This window comes from Gadus macrocephalus, chromosome 10 (assembly GCF_031168955.1).
Source record: "Gadus macrocephalus chromosome 10, ASM3116895v1".
Classification (NCBI taxonomy): domain Eukaryota; kingdom Metazoa; phylum Chordata; class Actinopteri; order Gadiformes; family Gadidae; genus Gadus; species Gadus macrocephalus.
The window spans coordinates 15,301,614-15,314,753 of record NC_082391.1 but is presented as its reverse complement, the minus strand read 5'-3'; the positions used below and the strand labels follow the sequence as shown (position 1 = coordinate 15,314,753).

The window sequence follows — 13,140 nt, the reverse complement described above, 5'->3', positions numbered from 1 at the left end:
TTGGGATTGAAGAAGGAAGATTTCATTTCAGATTGAATGAAAGAAAGCTTTTAGCTGCAGATGTGCAGGCAGAAAAGGAGGAGAAAATGGTAGGGAAAATGGGTCGTCAGCCTGCAAACGCCCTTTCAGGCATAGGGTGACAACCACAGAGCTGGAGAAGTCGTGCGAGCCTGCTTATAGGTGAGAGGCCGGGGCAGAAGACTGGTCAAAAGAGTGACCGTTGCAGAGGGGGATGGAACAAGGGAGATGGAGTCAGGTAGAGAGGGGTGAGCCAGAGAGCCAAGGTGGCCACGGATAGGGACGGTATATGAAGAAGAGGGAGGTTGGGTCGTGGGAGAAAGTGCGAGAAAAGAAGTGGGCAGAGGCATGAAGTGGAAAAAGGTCGGTGGTGGAGCAGTTCCTGGTGAATAGAAGGAGCAGTTGGTTACCATCTTTATAAGTGCTGGGAGGTTGGAGAGAGTCAGCGAGGGAAAGAAGATGGTAGAAACAACAGCTGAGGGGTTGGCTCCTCCGCCTGGATGTTTGAAGCCCAGAGGTGCACCGGCGAGGGGCCTTGTTCAGGGATGTTGGACGGGAGGACGACAAAGTCCTCCAAGAATCTGGGCCAGGTGGGCGGTGGAGCACAGCCAGGTTTAATTTCACCGGATGAATTACGGACGGAAGGGTGTGATTCACAATTAAGTGAATAACACCGGTCATCTCCCGGGGCTACGTGTTTCACTTTGTGTCCACACATGTAGTTCTTACATGTGTTGCATACTTTCTGTTGTGTTTGCATTTAACTCTCCCTCTCGCCCCCCCCCCCCCCCCCCCCCAACTCTCTCCCTCTTCTACATTTGGCATTTCCCCTTCCTATCCCTCCTCTTCCTCTCCCTCCTCTTCCTCTCCCTCCTCTTCCTCTCCCTCCTCTTCCTCTCCCTCCTCTTCCTATCCCTCCTCTTCCTCTCCCTCCTCTTCCTGTTTTGAACGTTCCGGGCTTCGGGGACGGGGGCGGGAGGGGTTTGGAAATATTTGGACCGATGTAAAGTACAGGCTTTCAGTCCACCTCTTTGGGGCAATTAGGATCAGAACAAAGGTCCAGATCTTTAGAGGACAGAACGGGGCATTCACTCTGCCGAGGGGGTCCTTAGCAACCCGCTGGGATGGCAGTGAAAGAAGCGGGTTGCCGGGGGGCTGTGGAGAGGGGGGAGGGGAGGAGGTGGGGGGGTATATCCCAGTGACAAATGATTATGAACATTTATCGATGCCATTAGCATTCATTATTAGAGTCGGTTAGGGCTCAATGGGGTGGGAGGCGTGAGTTTACATTCCCAGTGTCGGGCATGGGGGGAGGGGCTTGTGGAGGAGGCGGGGCTAGGGTTTGAGGAGACTTATGAGAGCCCATTTACCACATGTTTAAACCACAGAAATGGCGGACTTGTGGGTGCTGGTGGCCACTCTTTGACCAGTGTCTTCCCAGTCGGAGGGAGGGAGGGAGGTAACGGGGGTGTTGAGTTGCTAGGCGACCGGATTTGTTTTTTCAAGGCCAATACGGAGGTGAGAAGGTCAGGCCACAGAGGCCAAGGTATCCTATTATAGGCCCCGCAAGAAAAGCCCCATTCTTTCACTCTTCCTCCGTTCCTATTTTCATTTCCAATTTTCCCATTCCCTTTTGTAAACAAGCATATTCTCTCACCTCATTCATTTCTTTTAACTTTTCTTCCCATTTTTATTTTATTTTCCCACTTAATTTAATCAAGTGTTTTTTATTTTACTAAAATGAATAACACAAAAACGTATCCGAAGAAAGTAATGTTCCAAACCATACAATTTAAAAGACGTTCAGATTTCAACTAAAAGTTGTGCACATTTTAAACAAATTATATCATTCAATAATCATACTTTGTCTCAGGATCAGCATGACTAATTATTTTTTTAATTGTCGAAATAACTGATTTGAGTGCCTAGGTCAATGTTGTTTTAGTTTGTACCGAGCGAATCACTGGACAGGATTTGAAGGCTTCTGGGCTCCCAGAGTGCCTTGCGGCTTAGTGTTGGTCAGGGCGGGGCGAGAATTGGTGCAACCGCAGGCCAGACACTCTCTCTTTGGCAGGCTGGATTTCGCGGCTGTTTCATGGTACATCACCCATTAGTGTTGTGTTTGGCCCTGCATAATGTACATCTGAAACTAGGTGCTTCTAGAGGAGGCCGCGTTCAGTTAAAGGACTCATCCAAAGTCCACGCACGCACGCACGCACACAGATTTCCCTCGATTTTATTAATTATCATAAAACCCAGTTAATCGTTTTCAAGGCCTCCTGTGTGTATGTTTTCAGGCACACTCTCTGCTTTCTTCATGTTTCTGTAATTTATTTCTCTGCTCTCTCCGGCTCGCCTGTTTTAATATCCAAAAGGAGGAAAAAAGGGGAAATGTAATGAAATCTAATGAGGGGAAACTCTGATGCTGGCGGGCCATACATTAACACCCCACAGTGATCGCCCCGGCGATGGAGTTTAAAACCGCAATACGCCGTATTGCTTTTCAACCTCCGCAGCCTTACGCTTGAGTATTTTTGGGTTTTCGTCGATGATTGATGCAAGCGTCTTGTTCAATGTGCAGAGGGGATTTAATGAAACCTAAATGTGCAAATGAGATTTAATGAAATGAAAAACGTATATATAACCACACACAGGCAGTGTGTGTGTGTGTGTGTGTGTGTGTGTGTGTGTGTGTGTGTGTGTGTGTACGCCAGCACACGCACGCACGTGTGCACGTACATGCACACTTACATACACAAACTCAGCACCCTCTCTCTGGTGACAAACACGCGGGGGATATACAAAGTATCTGTCAGCGGGGAGGCCATTCAGTGCGGAGGCCCCTACAAAACCGCCACTTAGCCTAGCACTGGGCCCAGACAAAAGGCCCGGGTCAGAGGTCGACCGGCAGGCTGAGGCTACCCGCACCCTTTTCTCATGCTTTATTTTTTCACTACCCTACACTCTCTGTCTGTCTCTGTCTATCTTTCTCTCTCTGTCTCTCTGGCTTTCTGTCTCTCTCTGTCTCTCTCTCTCTGTCTCTCTGTCTCTCTCTCTCTGTCTCCTACGCTCTCTGTCTCCTACGCTCTCTGTCTCTTGTGCATTTCCTCCTTCCTAAAATGTATTTTTCTAACTTTTTGTAATTCATTGCTCCTCCTCAACTCTCTACCGCTTCAACCCTCTGCTTCTCCCTCTAAAGGCACCATCCCTTAACTATCTCTTTGTCTCCCCGCCGGAATCTCTTTCAGATTCTCTGCCACTTAAAATGCTGATTTCCCCCACCCCCCCCCCCCCCCCCGCCCCAACTACCCTCCCCCACCCCGCCCCCCTGCCTCCCACTCTCCTTTGCTAATTCTGCTCCATTTTGTTCACTCTCTCTTTTCTCTCTCCTTCTCCGGCAGGTTTTCTGGGCCCATTGTTTGAACGGCCTCTTCCACTCCGTCATCCTCTTCTGGTTCCCCCTCAAAGCCTTCCAGCATGGTGAGTAGGTCCCGGGATCCCCCTCCCACGGAGGTAGAGGAGGAGTAGGAGGTGGAGGAGGAGGTGGAGGAGAAGGAGGTGGAGGAGAAGGAGGTGGAGGAGGAGGAGGTGGAGGAGGTGGAGGACACTAAAACACACATACTTTGTCTTAATTAGTTCCCTCTTCAACCTTCCAGTCATGAATTACAAACATGTGTGTGCTCTGTGGAGACGGGGAGACTCTCACACACACATGCATGTGCACACAGACATCCATAGAGACAGATAAACGCACACAAACACACACATACACTAGGAGGCCCACACACACTCTAACAGGCATGCCCGTTGCTTTCATACGCAGGTTGGCTGCGATATTGAAATTGTGGGAATTTATTTTCTCATAATCACTCACGGGGACTTACCGTGCCATGCCAAACACATGCCCACTTACATTTATTCAGGTCATTGCCGTGTGTGCGTGTATGTATTTATGTATGTGTGAGTGTGTGTTTGTGTATCTCTGTATATATATATATATGTGTGTGTGTGTGAGGGGGAATAGGGGGGCCTTTTAGGTGGTAAGTCTTGGCTGGTCACGGCCGGCCGGACCACACAGGCTTGGCCCTGCTCCCCAAACAAAGGGCGCCAAACCCCTTCCGCGTGACTGACGGGCTGTCAGCGGAGCATCACTGCACGCCGGGTCACATGACCCCGCGGTCGCGCGCTACAGACTTATGTTTCACTCTCCCGGCCCTCTCCGACTCACCCACGCCCCAGTTTGAATGGAGGTTTTTATTTTATTGAAGTTATATAAAAATAATCTGTTTTTTTTATTCTGTATCTCGTGTCACTTCCCAACAAAACGATAAAGACGACTAAAGGCGGGGGATTCGTCGGTTTCTTAAGTCAGCTGCCGTGTGGTCGGCAGAACAGCCTGGTTTCGTCGTCCGTTGGTCGGTCTGACCAGAATCAGCCAGCATGTCAAAATATTCCCGCTGTGATTAATCGCCCGAACTCTTCAGTCTAAGCGGCGGCCTCCAATAACAAGCCTTACTCCTAATAGTTGTGAGTTGTGTGACGGAGAAATCCTGGGTGAATCCACTCGCATCGGGGCATTAATGAACGTAATTACCTATGTTCTCCCTTTTTCCCATGTTCACGGAACATAATCCCATTGGGCTCCGAATGAGGGGGCTGGGAAAAGGCAAATTAAAAACAACAGAATTCCTTCACACTTCAGTTTATCCATACCGTTCCTTTTTCTTCCCACGGGCAAGATGCTATTCTCTGGCTAGCTAGAGGCTAGCTAGTGAGCTAGAGGCTAGCTAGCGAGCTTGTGGCTAGCTAAGCAGACCTCAAGCGCTCCAGGAACAGCTTGTTAAAATCGGGGGCGTCTGTCTCGATGCTCAGAAAGCTTCTGTTCTCCATTTCCCCCCCCCCCCCCCCCTCACAGACACGGTGTTTGGCAACGGGAAGACGCCCGACTATCTCCTCTTGGGCAACATGGTTTACACAGTAAGCAATTTTCCTTCCACTGATGTTCCTCCTCAGTTTACGTTACGGTGGTTTAGTGTGTTAAAGGGACTGAGGCGTCCTGGAAGCACTGGAATGTTCTCCTCTGATGTGGCTTGACGGATGAGTGCAAAGCATAATAATGAATGATAATAGCTGGTTTGGTACATTTCCAGATTAAAGTCCCAGTGAACTCTTTGTTCCAGATTGAACGTGTATGTTAAATTTGGCTTGAGGAGCCACAGGTTCAGTTTGGTATTTAACTGTCCTCCTGTTCCTCCATAGTTTGTGGTCATCACAGTTTGTCTGAAAGCCGGACTAGAGACCTCGTCCTGGACCATGGTAAGACCAGTGCTGTCTGTCTGTCTGTCTGTCTGTCTGTCTGTCTGTCTGTCTGTCTGTCTGTCTGTCTGTCTGTCTGTCTGTCTGTCTGTCTGTCAGTAATTGTGTGGAGGTCTTTTGATCTCTTCCTCTCTCTCTCTTAATGGGACTAGAGGTTACAGTAGCATTACTGTATCAGTCCGATGACGCAGACACTATGGAAACAGCTGTATGGAAACACTGCAGGGGAAGCCCGGCCTTATTCAATGCAGGACATTTAGGCCCAATCCCATTTCTACCCCTTACGCCTTCAAAACAAGGGGAAGGGGTAAGGGGAAGGGGTAAGGGGTAGAAATGCGATTGGGCCTTAATTCCCCTTAGAAGGGTAATTGAATGAACTAATAAAATGTTACTTCCTAATGCAGAAAATAGGGTGAGAAGGTTTTATTTTTTCAAGAACAAACGAAATATATGGCGATTGAACTCCCAGCCTAAAAGTTCAGGTTTAAATCCCCAATGTCAGCGGCCTTAAGTCGGGATGCCTGACCCATTCTCGCTCCCGTAATCCGCTTTGCCGGGTAAGAGCCGGAGCGCTAAACGCTAGGAATCAATGCAGAATACCAGAAGGACGTCGACTCGTACCCCAGGTCAGCCCTCCTGGCCCCTGGGGGGCCTCTCTCCCCCCTGTAACCCTGTGGTCCCAGCAGCAGGGGAAGCCTCTCACTGTGTCACTCTGTCCCGCCGCTCCACAGTTCAGCCACATCGCCATCTGGGGCAGCATCGGCCTGTGGGTGGTGTTCTTCGGGATCTACTCCTCCCTCTGGCCCTGGATCACGCTGGCCCCCGACATGTCCGGAGAGGTAAACGATAAACAATCGCACACGTACAAACGACAACGGTTGAGTGACATTGAAAGACTAACGAAAAAAACAAGAGCGCACACTGACGGACGCACAAACTATAACAGAGACATGAACACTAGCAGACACACCAACATCACCAGACACACAAACTCTAGCAGACACGTGTACAAACTACAACAGTTGAGGAACACTAAAAGACTAACAAACAAACAAGAGCGCACACTGACAGATGCACAAACTATAACAGAGACACTAACACTAGCAGACACACAACAGAAGACACGCGTGCTGTAGCAGAACATTTAGGGCTACTAGCACGAGGCGAGACGAGTTTCAGATGGACCCCAACAATGGGATGAGATGCCTAAACAGGGCGCACACAATCTCAACACACAGACACACACAAACACGTGTGTATTCTGTCTCACTATTGCTGTAAACAATGCGAATGAACACGGATACACTTCAGGAGGCGTAAACAAAACACACAGAAGCTTTCACTTAGCCAGATATTCCCACAGTTGGGCTAACCGAGACGCAACACACACACTCACACAACCACACACACAAAACCACACACACAAACACACACTGATTACATGTAAGCAGACGTAACCACACAAGCTCATCAACCCAGGTCACGTATATATACAGAGGGGATGCACACACATTCACACACATTGTAACAGACACACACACCTCTTTTTTGTGCGTGCGTTCCTGTCGCACAAAGACAAACCTTTGATCATGACGTGGCCCATCACTCATTACCTCAGGATCCCTTAAATCATCAGACGCCGTGAACTCAACCCGGGTGCGTTTTTTCTTTTTCTTCCATTTTTTTTTTGGGATTCTTGTTGTATAACCTGACACTGGGGGTCTATGAGCCGAACCAGAGGGGGGGTCCCACCTCTGGCTTGTGTTATGTAATGACTTAATTGGGCCAATTAGCCATGTGTTTGGGTTACGTCGCTCTCGCTCGCCCCTGAGTATCCACAGGTGACGTTGGGACTGTATTCATTTGGACACACACACACACACACACACACACACACACACACACACACACACACACACACACACACACACACACACACACACACACACACTAGCATGCACACACACACACACACACACACACACACACACACACACACACACACACACACACACACACACACACACACTGGAGTCATGTGTTGTGTGTTGTTTCCCCCCTGGCTGGCCATGAGAGTTTAGCCACATTGGCTGCTTCTCGGGGCCCAGACCCCGCCTGGACCTCTGCTTTGATTTTCTTTCTCTTAGTTTCCTCATCCATTTCACACACATAAACACACACACACAGAAACACACACCCAGATACACACACGCAGATACACCCCCCCCCCCTCGACCCGCTAGTCCTCCAGTAAGCAGTCTGTCAGAAGTGCGTGGCTTTCATCCACTGCCCACAGCACTGGATGACGACGGGAACGGCGCCCTGCAGCCAGCGTGTAACCCGATGCCCCCCCCCCACACACACACACACACACACTACACACTACACACTGCACACTGCACCCTGCTCTGCCCCTGACACCCGAGAAAACATCAGACGGCATCCCCACCTGAGAGCCCTCGAAAGCCTCAGAGCAGGAGGGTCAACCCCACCCGACTGATACATCTCTCTCGCTCTCACTCGCTCTCTCTCGCTCTCACTCGCTCTCTCACATGCTGTCTCTCTCTCGCGCTCTCTCGTGCTGTATCTCTCGCCCTCTCTCTCTCTCTCCCTCAGTCTCAGTCCGTCTGTTTGGCTTGTGCTCTTCCCTCTTCCTTTGATCCTCATTCTTCAACTACTCCTCCTGGATGCACTCTTTCAAACTTTAAAATGTATTTCTCTCTTGTGCCTTTTAACATGTGTCCTCTCATGTCTTTCCTCTCTCACATGTTTTCCTCATCTTTTCCTTCCCCTACGTCTTCTCCACATTTTGTTCTGGCCTCGTTCTCTTTTATTTTGTGAACCGCCGAAGGGCCAGTATTGCAACCCACACCAGAACCCTTTCAGACCTCTTCTCCTCACACCATTTCCAGTACAGGCTGGATCACAAACACATCCGTCAGCATTACACAAGCTCTCCTCGTCCCTCACAGCCGCCAGAGGTCATGAGACACCCAGTGGGGCTTATGTGTGGAATCGTACTCATCGCCCTCGACGACCACGTACCCCATCCATGCTGCCCGGACACGGGTGGCAAAGGGGAGATGTCCGATTATTCTCCACAAGTGATGTAATCCCCAACTCCCCCACTAGCCGGTTGCTAAGCGGCTTAGCCACACCTCGCTTCGCCGCTTCAGGTAGACTCTGTCCCCGCTGCTGTCATCACTCGAGCCCGCTCTCACCCCCCCCCCCCCCCCACCCCTTATTCTCGCCGTCCCTCCGAGTGTCGAGGTGTCCCTGAGCAAGACACCGACCTCACACTAACTGCTCTTGACGAGCTGACTGCCACCTTGCATGGTTGACACCGCAGTTGGTGTGTGAGTCTGTGTACGAACCGCTGTAAGTCGCTTTGGACGAAAAGCATGTGCTCAACGCCCTAAATGTAAATATCACCTGGGCGGCTCCGCTGTCTGTAACGAAACACGGCCATACGCGGGTACCAGCGGCAAGCAACCTTCCCTCCGCTATATGAGCACGATGTGCGGCGTAGCGGCAGACCACAGGGCGCGCCGCCGCCGCGTTGGGATATGGAGGGGATTTACGGAGGTATGAGGGGAGATTCTTGCGGTGGGAGCGATTGCGTTACCTCTGAGGGAGATGTGGGTTTGTGTTCACCCACAGCTGTGCATACAGCACGTCATGGGGGCAGCACATCGGCCCGCCACCTCCTTTGAAGTGTGCACTCGGCAGAATGTACTTTTAGGTAGGAAGGGCGAGTTCTATGTCCCTGCCCGGCCCAGATCTTTCGCTCTCTCTCTCTCTTTCTATTTCGGATTCTCGCCTTTCTCACTCTCCTTCACCTCTCCCTCTCCTCCACCTCTCACTCTCTGGCTCTCTTCCTCTAGCTCTCGCTCTCTCTCTCTCTCGCTCTCACTCTCGCTCTCTCTCTGAACTCCTCCACCTCAATCTCTCTCTCAAATTCTATCCAACCTCACCTCTCCCCAGCGAACCCGCTCACGCCCAGACCATAAGGTCCATCTTGAACCCAGGCCCATTGGTTATTTTCCGTATCCAGGCCCAACACACACACACACACACACACACACACACACACACACACGTGTGTGTGTGGTCATGTTTGGTAACACAGATGGTGTGTGCAGGTGTGATCTCGTAATGGTGAAGTAAGTGTAGGAGGGTGCAGAATTTCCCCTCATATATCTCTGTCTCGAAACACGACATGACACTATTCTAGAAAAAGAACGCCCCTCCCTAAAGCTCCACCTCACGACCCCCTTCCCCCCCCCCCCCCCCCCACTTCCCTACCCCCCCCCCCCCCAGCCCCGAGTAGGTCTTCATCACTGTTAAACCTGTGAGAAACGCTCGCGAGGACATCAGACACCGACACCTCCGCTGTTCACTTTGTTCTGCCCTCCAGTGTGGCTGAGGTCCCCGTGGCTCTGTTCTCAAAGAGCCACGCGCGAGTCCCTCCCCTCCCCTCCCCTCCCTCAGGGCCCACGTTGGATCCGTCACCGCGGCACATGGAAAACACACCAGTTCCCCGCACATGGAAAACCCATCGGTCCTCTGTGCTGTAACGTCCTGACGGGTCGGGCGCTAGGCGTATTGGCGTACAACAAAGGAACGAGCGGACTGATATTCCCCACCGACACGGCGATCCGAACGTACGCAGAGATAAATAAAGACCCCGTGTCTGCCCCGCTGAAGAATCAATCCATGATCCGCGGCCTGTGCTTTAGTGTTTTCCTAAATGGGTGGGAGCCCATCCTGAAAGCAGAGCTGAGGCGCTGAGGCCCTGCAGACCTACGCCGAGACGCTGTGTTTATCCAAGGGATTTATTACCCTTGTTGGTCTGACGAAGGGCTCAGGGTCCCGGCGACACACACATCATAGGGTGGAAGATGAACCCCCTGTGTGTGGGTTCCCAGGTCAGCTGCGCTCACATTGGCTGCCCCCTGAATTGCCCCGGAGGCCCACTTGTCAACTTCTAGGGGGAGTTTGTGTGTTTTTGGGTTAAAGTGTGTGTCTAAGCGTGAGGGACCATGCTTGTCTTCATGCGCTGCAGATTTCTCTTGATCATGATCATGATCTAGAAGCATGATCTTCTGCTACTACTTCTTCTGCTTTCAGAGCTGCCACATGCTGGGACGTGCAGCATGTCCCAATGTACAGCTTAGCCTCTCTCTCTCTCTCTCTCTCTCTCTCTCTCTCTCTCTCTCTCTCTCTCTCTCTCTCTCTCTCTCTCTCTCTCTCTCTCTCTCTCTCTCTCTCTCTCTCTCTCTCTCTCTCTCTCTCTCTTATATATTTATATATATATATACATACATATCAGAATCTCCAATCCACAGCAGTCCTTCCCTGTTTTCTTAACCTAATGTCCTGGCAGCCCCGTACCTGTTGTGTTTGGGGTCCTGTGGAGCCGCTCTAATTTGGCTGTTGGGACAGGAGCGTGACCCCCCCCCCCTCCCCCCTTCCCTGATAAGATGCGTATTCAGCCTCTTCTGGCTCAATATTAGCATTCACTGACACCCCATTATCAGCAATGAGTGTGTTTATTTTGCAGTTGAAAAGGTGTGTGTCTGTGCGCGTCTTTACGTTAGCATCTGTGTGTGAACCATGTTATGCAGTTGCGTGCTTGCTAGTGTGTGTGTGTGTGTGTGTGTGTGTGTGATGCATAGGGCTTCTCTTGGTCGGTGTGTCTGGTGCGGGACATTGCCTCTGCGTGTGTTTACCATCACAATGGCCCTGCCTTAACATTCTTGGGCTTGTTATCACTGAGCGCCTATATCCCAGGCCTGGCTGGCCTTCCTCCCTGCGTGATGTACTCCCTGGATCAATGCTTCCCGCTCATGGTCATGGTTAAGGGCCAGCGTGCGCAGACTTAAGGATCCCTGCCGCTGACGTCCTCCTGGTGCAGATTTATGCGTTGGCGTTTGATTTGAAATGTCTTTCCCATATTTTGGAGGGGGGGGGGGCGGGGTTGGTTGGATTTATTGTGTGTTTCGCTCGCACCGTTCTCTGTGATGGCTGACACGGTTTCTGTCTTTGCAGAGCAGCGTGGGGGGGGGGGGGGTGGATTCGTATGCTGTGTCTTAGCTCAGGCATGTTTGGGTTGTTAGTGTCTGTCTGTCTATTTAATTTTTGTGTTTGTGTGTGTCCTTCTGTCTGCCTATCTGTCTGTCTTTTTATTTTTCTGTATGTCTGCACGACTTGTCATGTGTGCGTTTGTGTGTGTTTGCGTAAATGGTGTGTGTTTGTGTTAGTGTTCGTGTGTGTGCGTTAGTGTATGCGTCTCCGTCCTCTTGGCCATGAGGAGTCTGGATGGCCTGTCAAAACATCACACCGTGGCGAAGCGTCTGCACAACCAGACAAGTTTATTAGTTTGCCCTGAAACTCCCGTTCCCCTCACCAGCCCCCCTCTCTCTCTACAACCCCCCCCCCGAGCTGACCCCTTCTCTGCCTCCCCTCCCCTGGGGCCCGTGGTATGAGCCATCACCAACATGCATCAGTCACTGCTTGCTCAGTGGGTATGAGGCGGCTTCCCTTCAAAACGTCCCGGTACAGACAAACATCTGTGGATGGTTTTTGCTGCGCTTTTATTTTGAAAAAAAGTTTTCCGTTCATTTAAAGCAGTGTCATAAGGAAGTTGGTCCAGAATGGCATGGACCACACGCCCCCTATTTGGTTTGGGAGGGTCTCTCCGGGTCGGTTAGGACAGGAGGGTCTGTTTGGGCCAAGGTTTTAAATATGTGGAGGTTCCTGATCTCTCAGGGCCTCAGGCAGTCGCTAATTTAATATACAGAGCATACACCCTGGGCTTATTGAAGGATACTTATCATGAAAGTTTCAAATACTTCTTCTAATTCTTATACATCTAATAAAATGTTCACTCTGTTAGGATAGAGGACATTTCTCCTGGGCCCGGGTCAATTACAAATTGACGTCAAAGTGTCCTGTGGGCTCGTGCAATTTTCCTTAATCGTCTATATTTTCAGTCGCCTGGGAACATAGTAGAGCTCCATTCATCGCCGTGGCGCTTCAGACTGTAGGAAAGACGTTTTGATTTCCAGTCATTTGGGATTTCCTCCTTCCCCCGTGTTGTGACAGACATCAAAGCCCATCGGCTCGTAATGACCAACAGATTAGCTCATTGAGCGCACCTGAACACTTTAATACTTTTGACACTGATTGCACGTGTGTATGCGTGTGTTTATGTTTGACACTGATTGTGTGTGTGTTTGCTTGCTTGTGTGTGTGTGTGTGTGTGTGTGTGTGTGTGTGTGTGTGTCTTCCATGGCTCCTTCCCATGGCCCTGCGTGCCTCAGGTTACAGGAAGGACATTGTCTGGGGCCCCCAGCAGTTTGAACAAGTGACACAAGCGTGTAAAGGCCCAGCGTGCAATGCGAGGAGCGCGCGTTCTGCTCTTTGACACGTAATGACAGATCGTTTCAATGCAATCGGGCCAAAGCAAACACGGCCCTCTCCCGGGGAGTTGATGGGGCTCCACCCACGCCTGGGGTGACCCCCCTCCCTCCCCTCTGGGCTCCAGATGCTCCCTCACCACCACCCACCCACCCACCCACCCTGACACACACTCTCCCCATCCAAATCCACGCCTCTCACTCGTCCTGATGATGGCCTCATTCAGATGGATCTAGTGTTTTTAAGGCCTGACAAAGACTGTTATGAAGACCTAGGGTTTGTGTTGTGATCCGAGAGGGATTTTGTATCCGAGCGAACAGCTATCTCATCGGCTTGTGTTTCTTTGTCTTGGCGGGCTAGCGTGATGTGCGAATTTAGGTCGGC

At 50.9% G+C, this 13,140-nt stretch overlaps 1 protein-coding gene across 2 annotated transcripts in view; it reads left to right on the top strand.

Annotated features, from left to right (window-relative positions):
- Window positions 1-7,268, top strand: part of atp8a1 (ATPase phospholipid transporting 8A1) — an 89,840-nt gene extending 82,572 nt beyond the window's left edge. The window contains exons 30-33 of one of the 2 annotated variants that reach the window (XM_060062738.1): window positions 3,420-3,498; window positions 4,934-4,995; window positions 5,278-5,334; window positions 6,066-7,268. In XM_060062738.1, the coding sequence (XP_059918721.1) occupies window positions 3,420-3,498; window positions 4,934-4,995; window positions 5,278-5,334; window positions 6,066-6,470 (603 nt within the window). In that variant the 3' untranslated portion in view covers window positions 6,471-7,268. The remainder of the gene's footprint in view (window positions 1-3,419; window positions 3,499-4,933; window positions 4,996-5,277; window positions 5,335-6,065) is intronic. The other variant, XM_060062739.1, reaches the window with a different exon arrangement.
- Window positions 7,269-13,140: the final 5,872 nt, after the last annotated feature.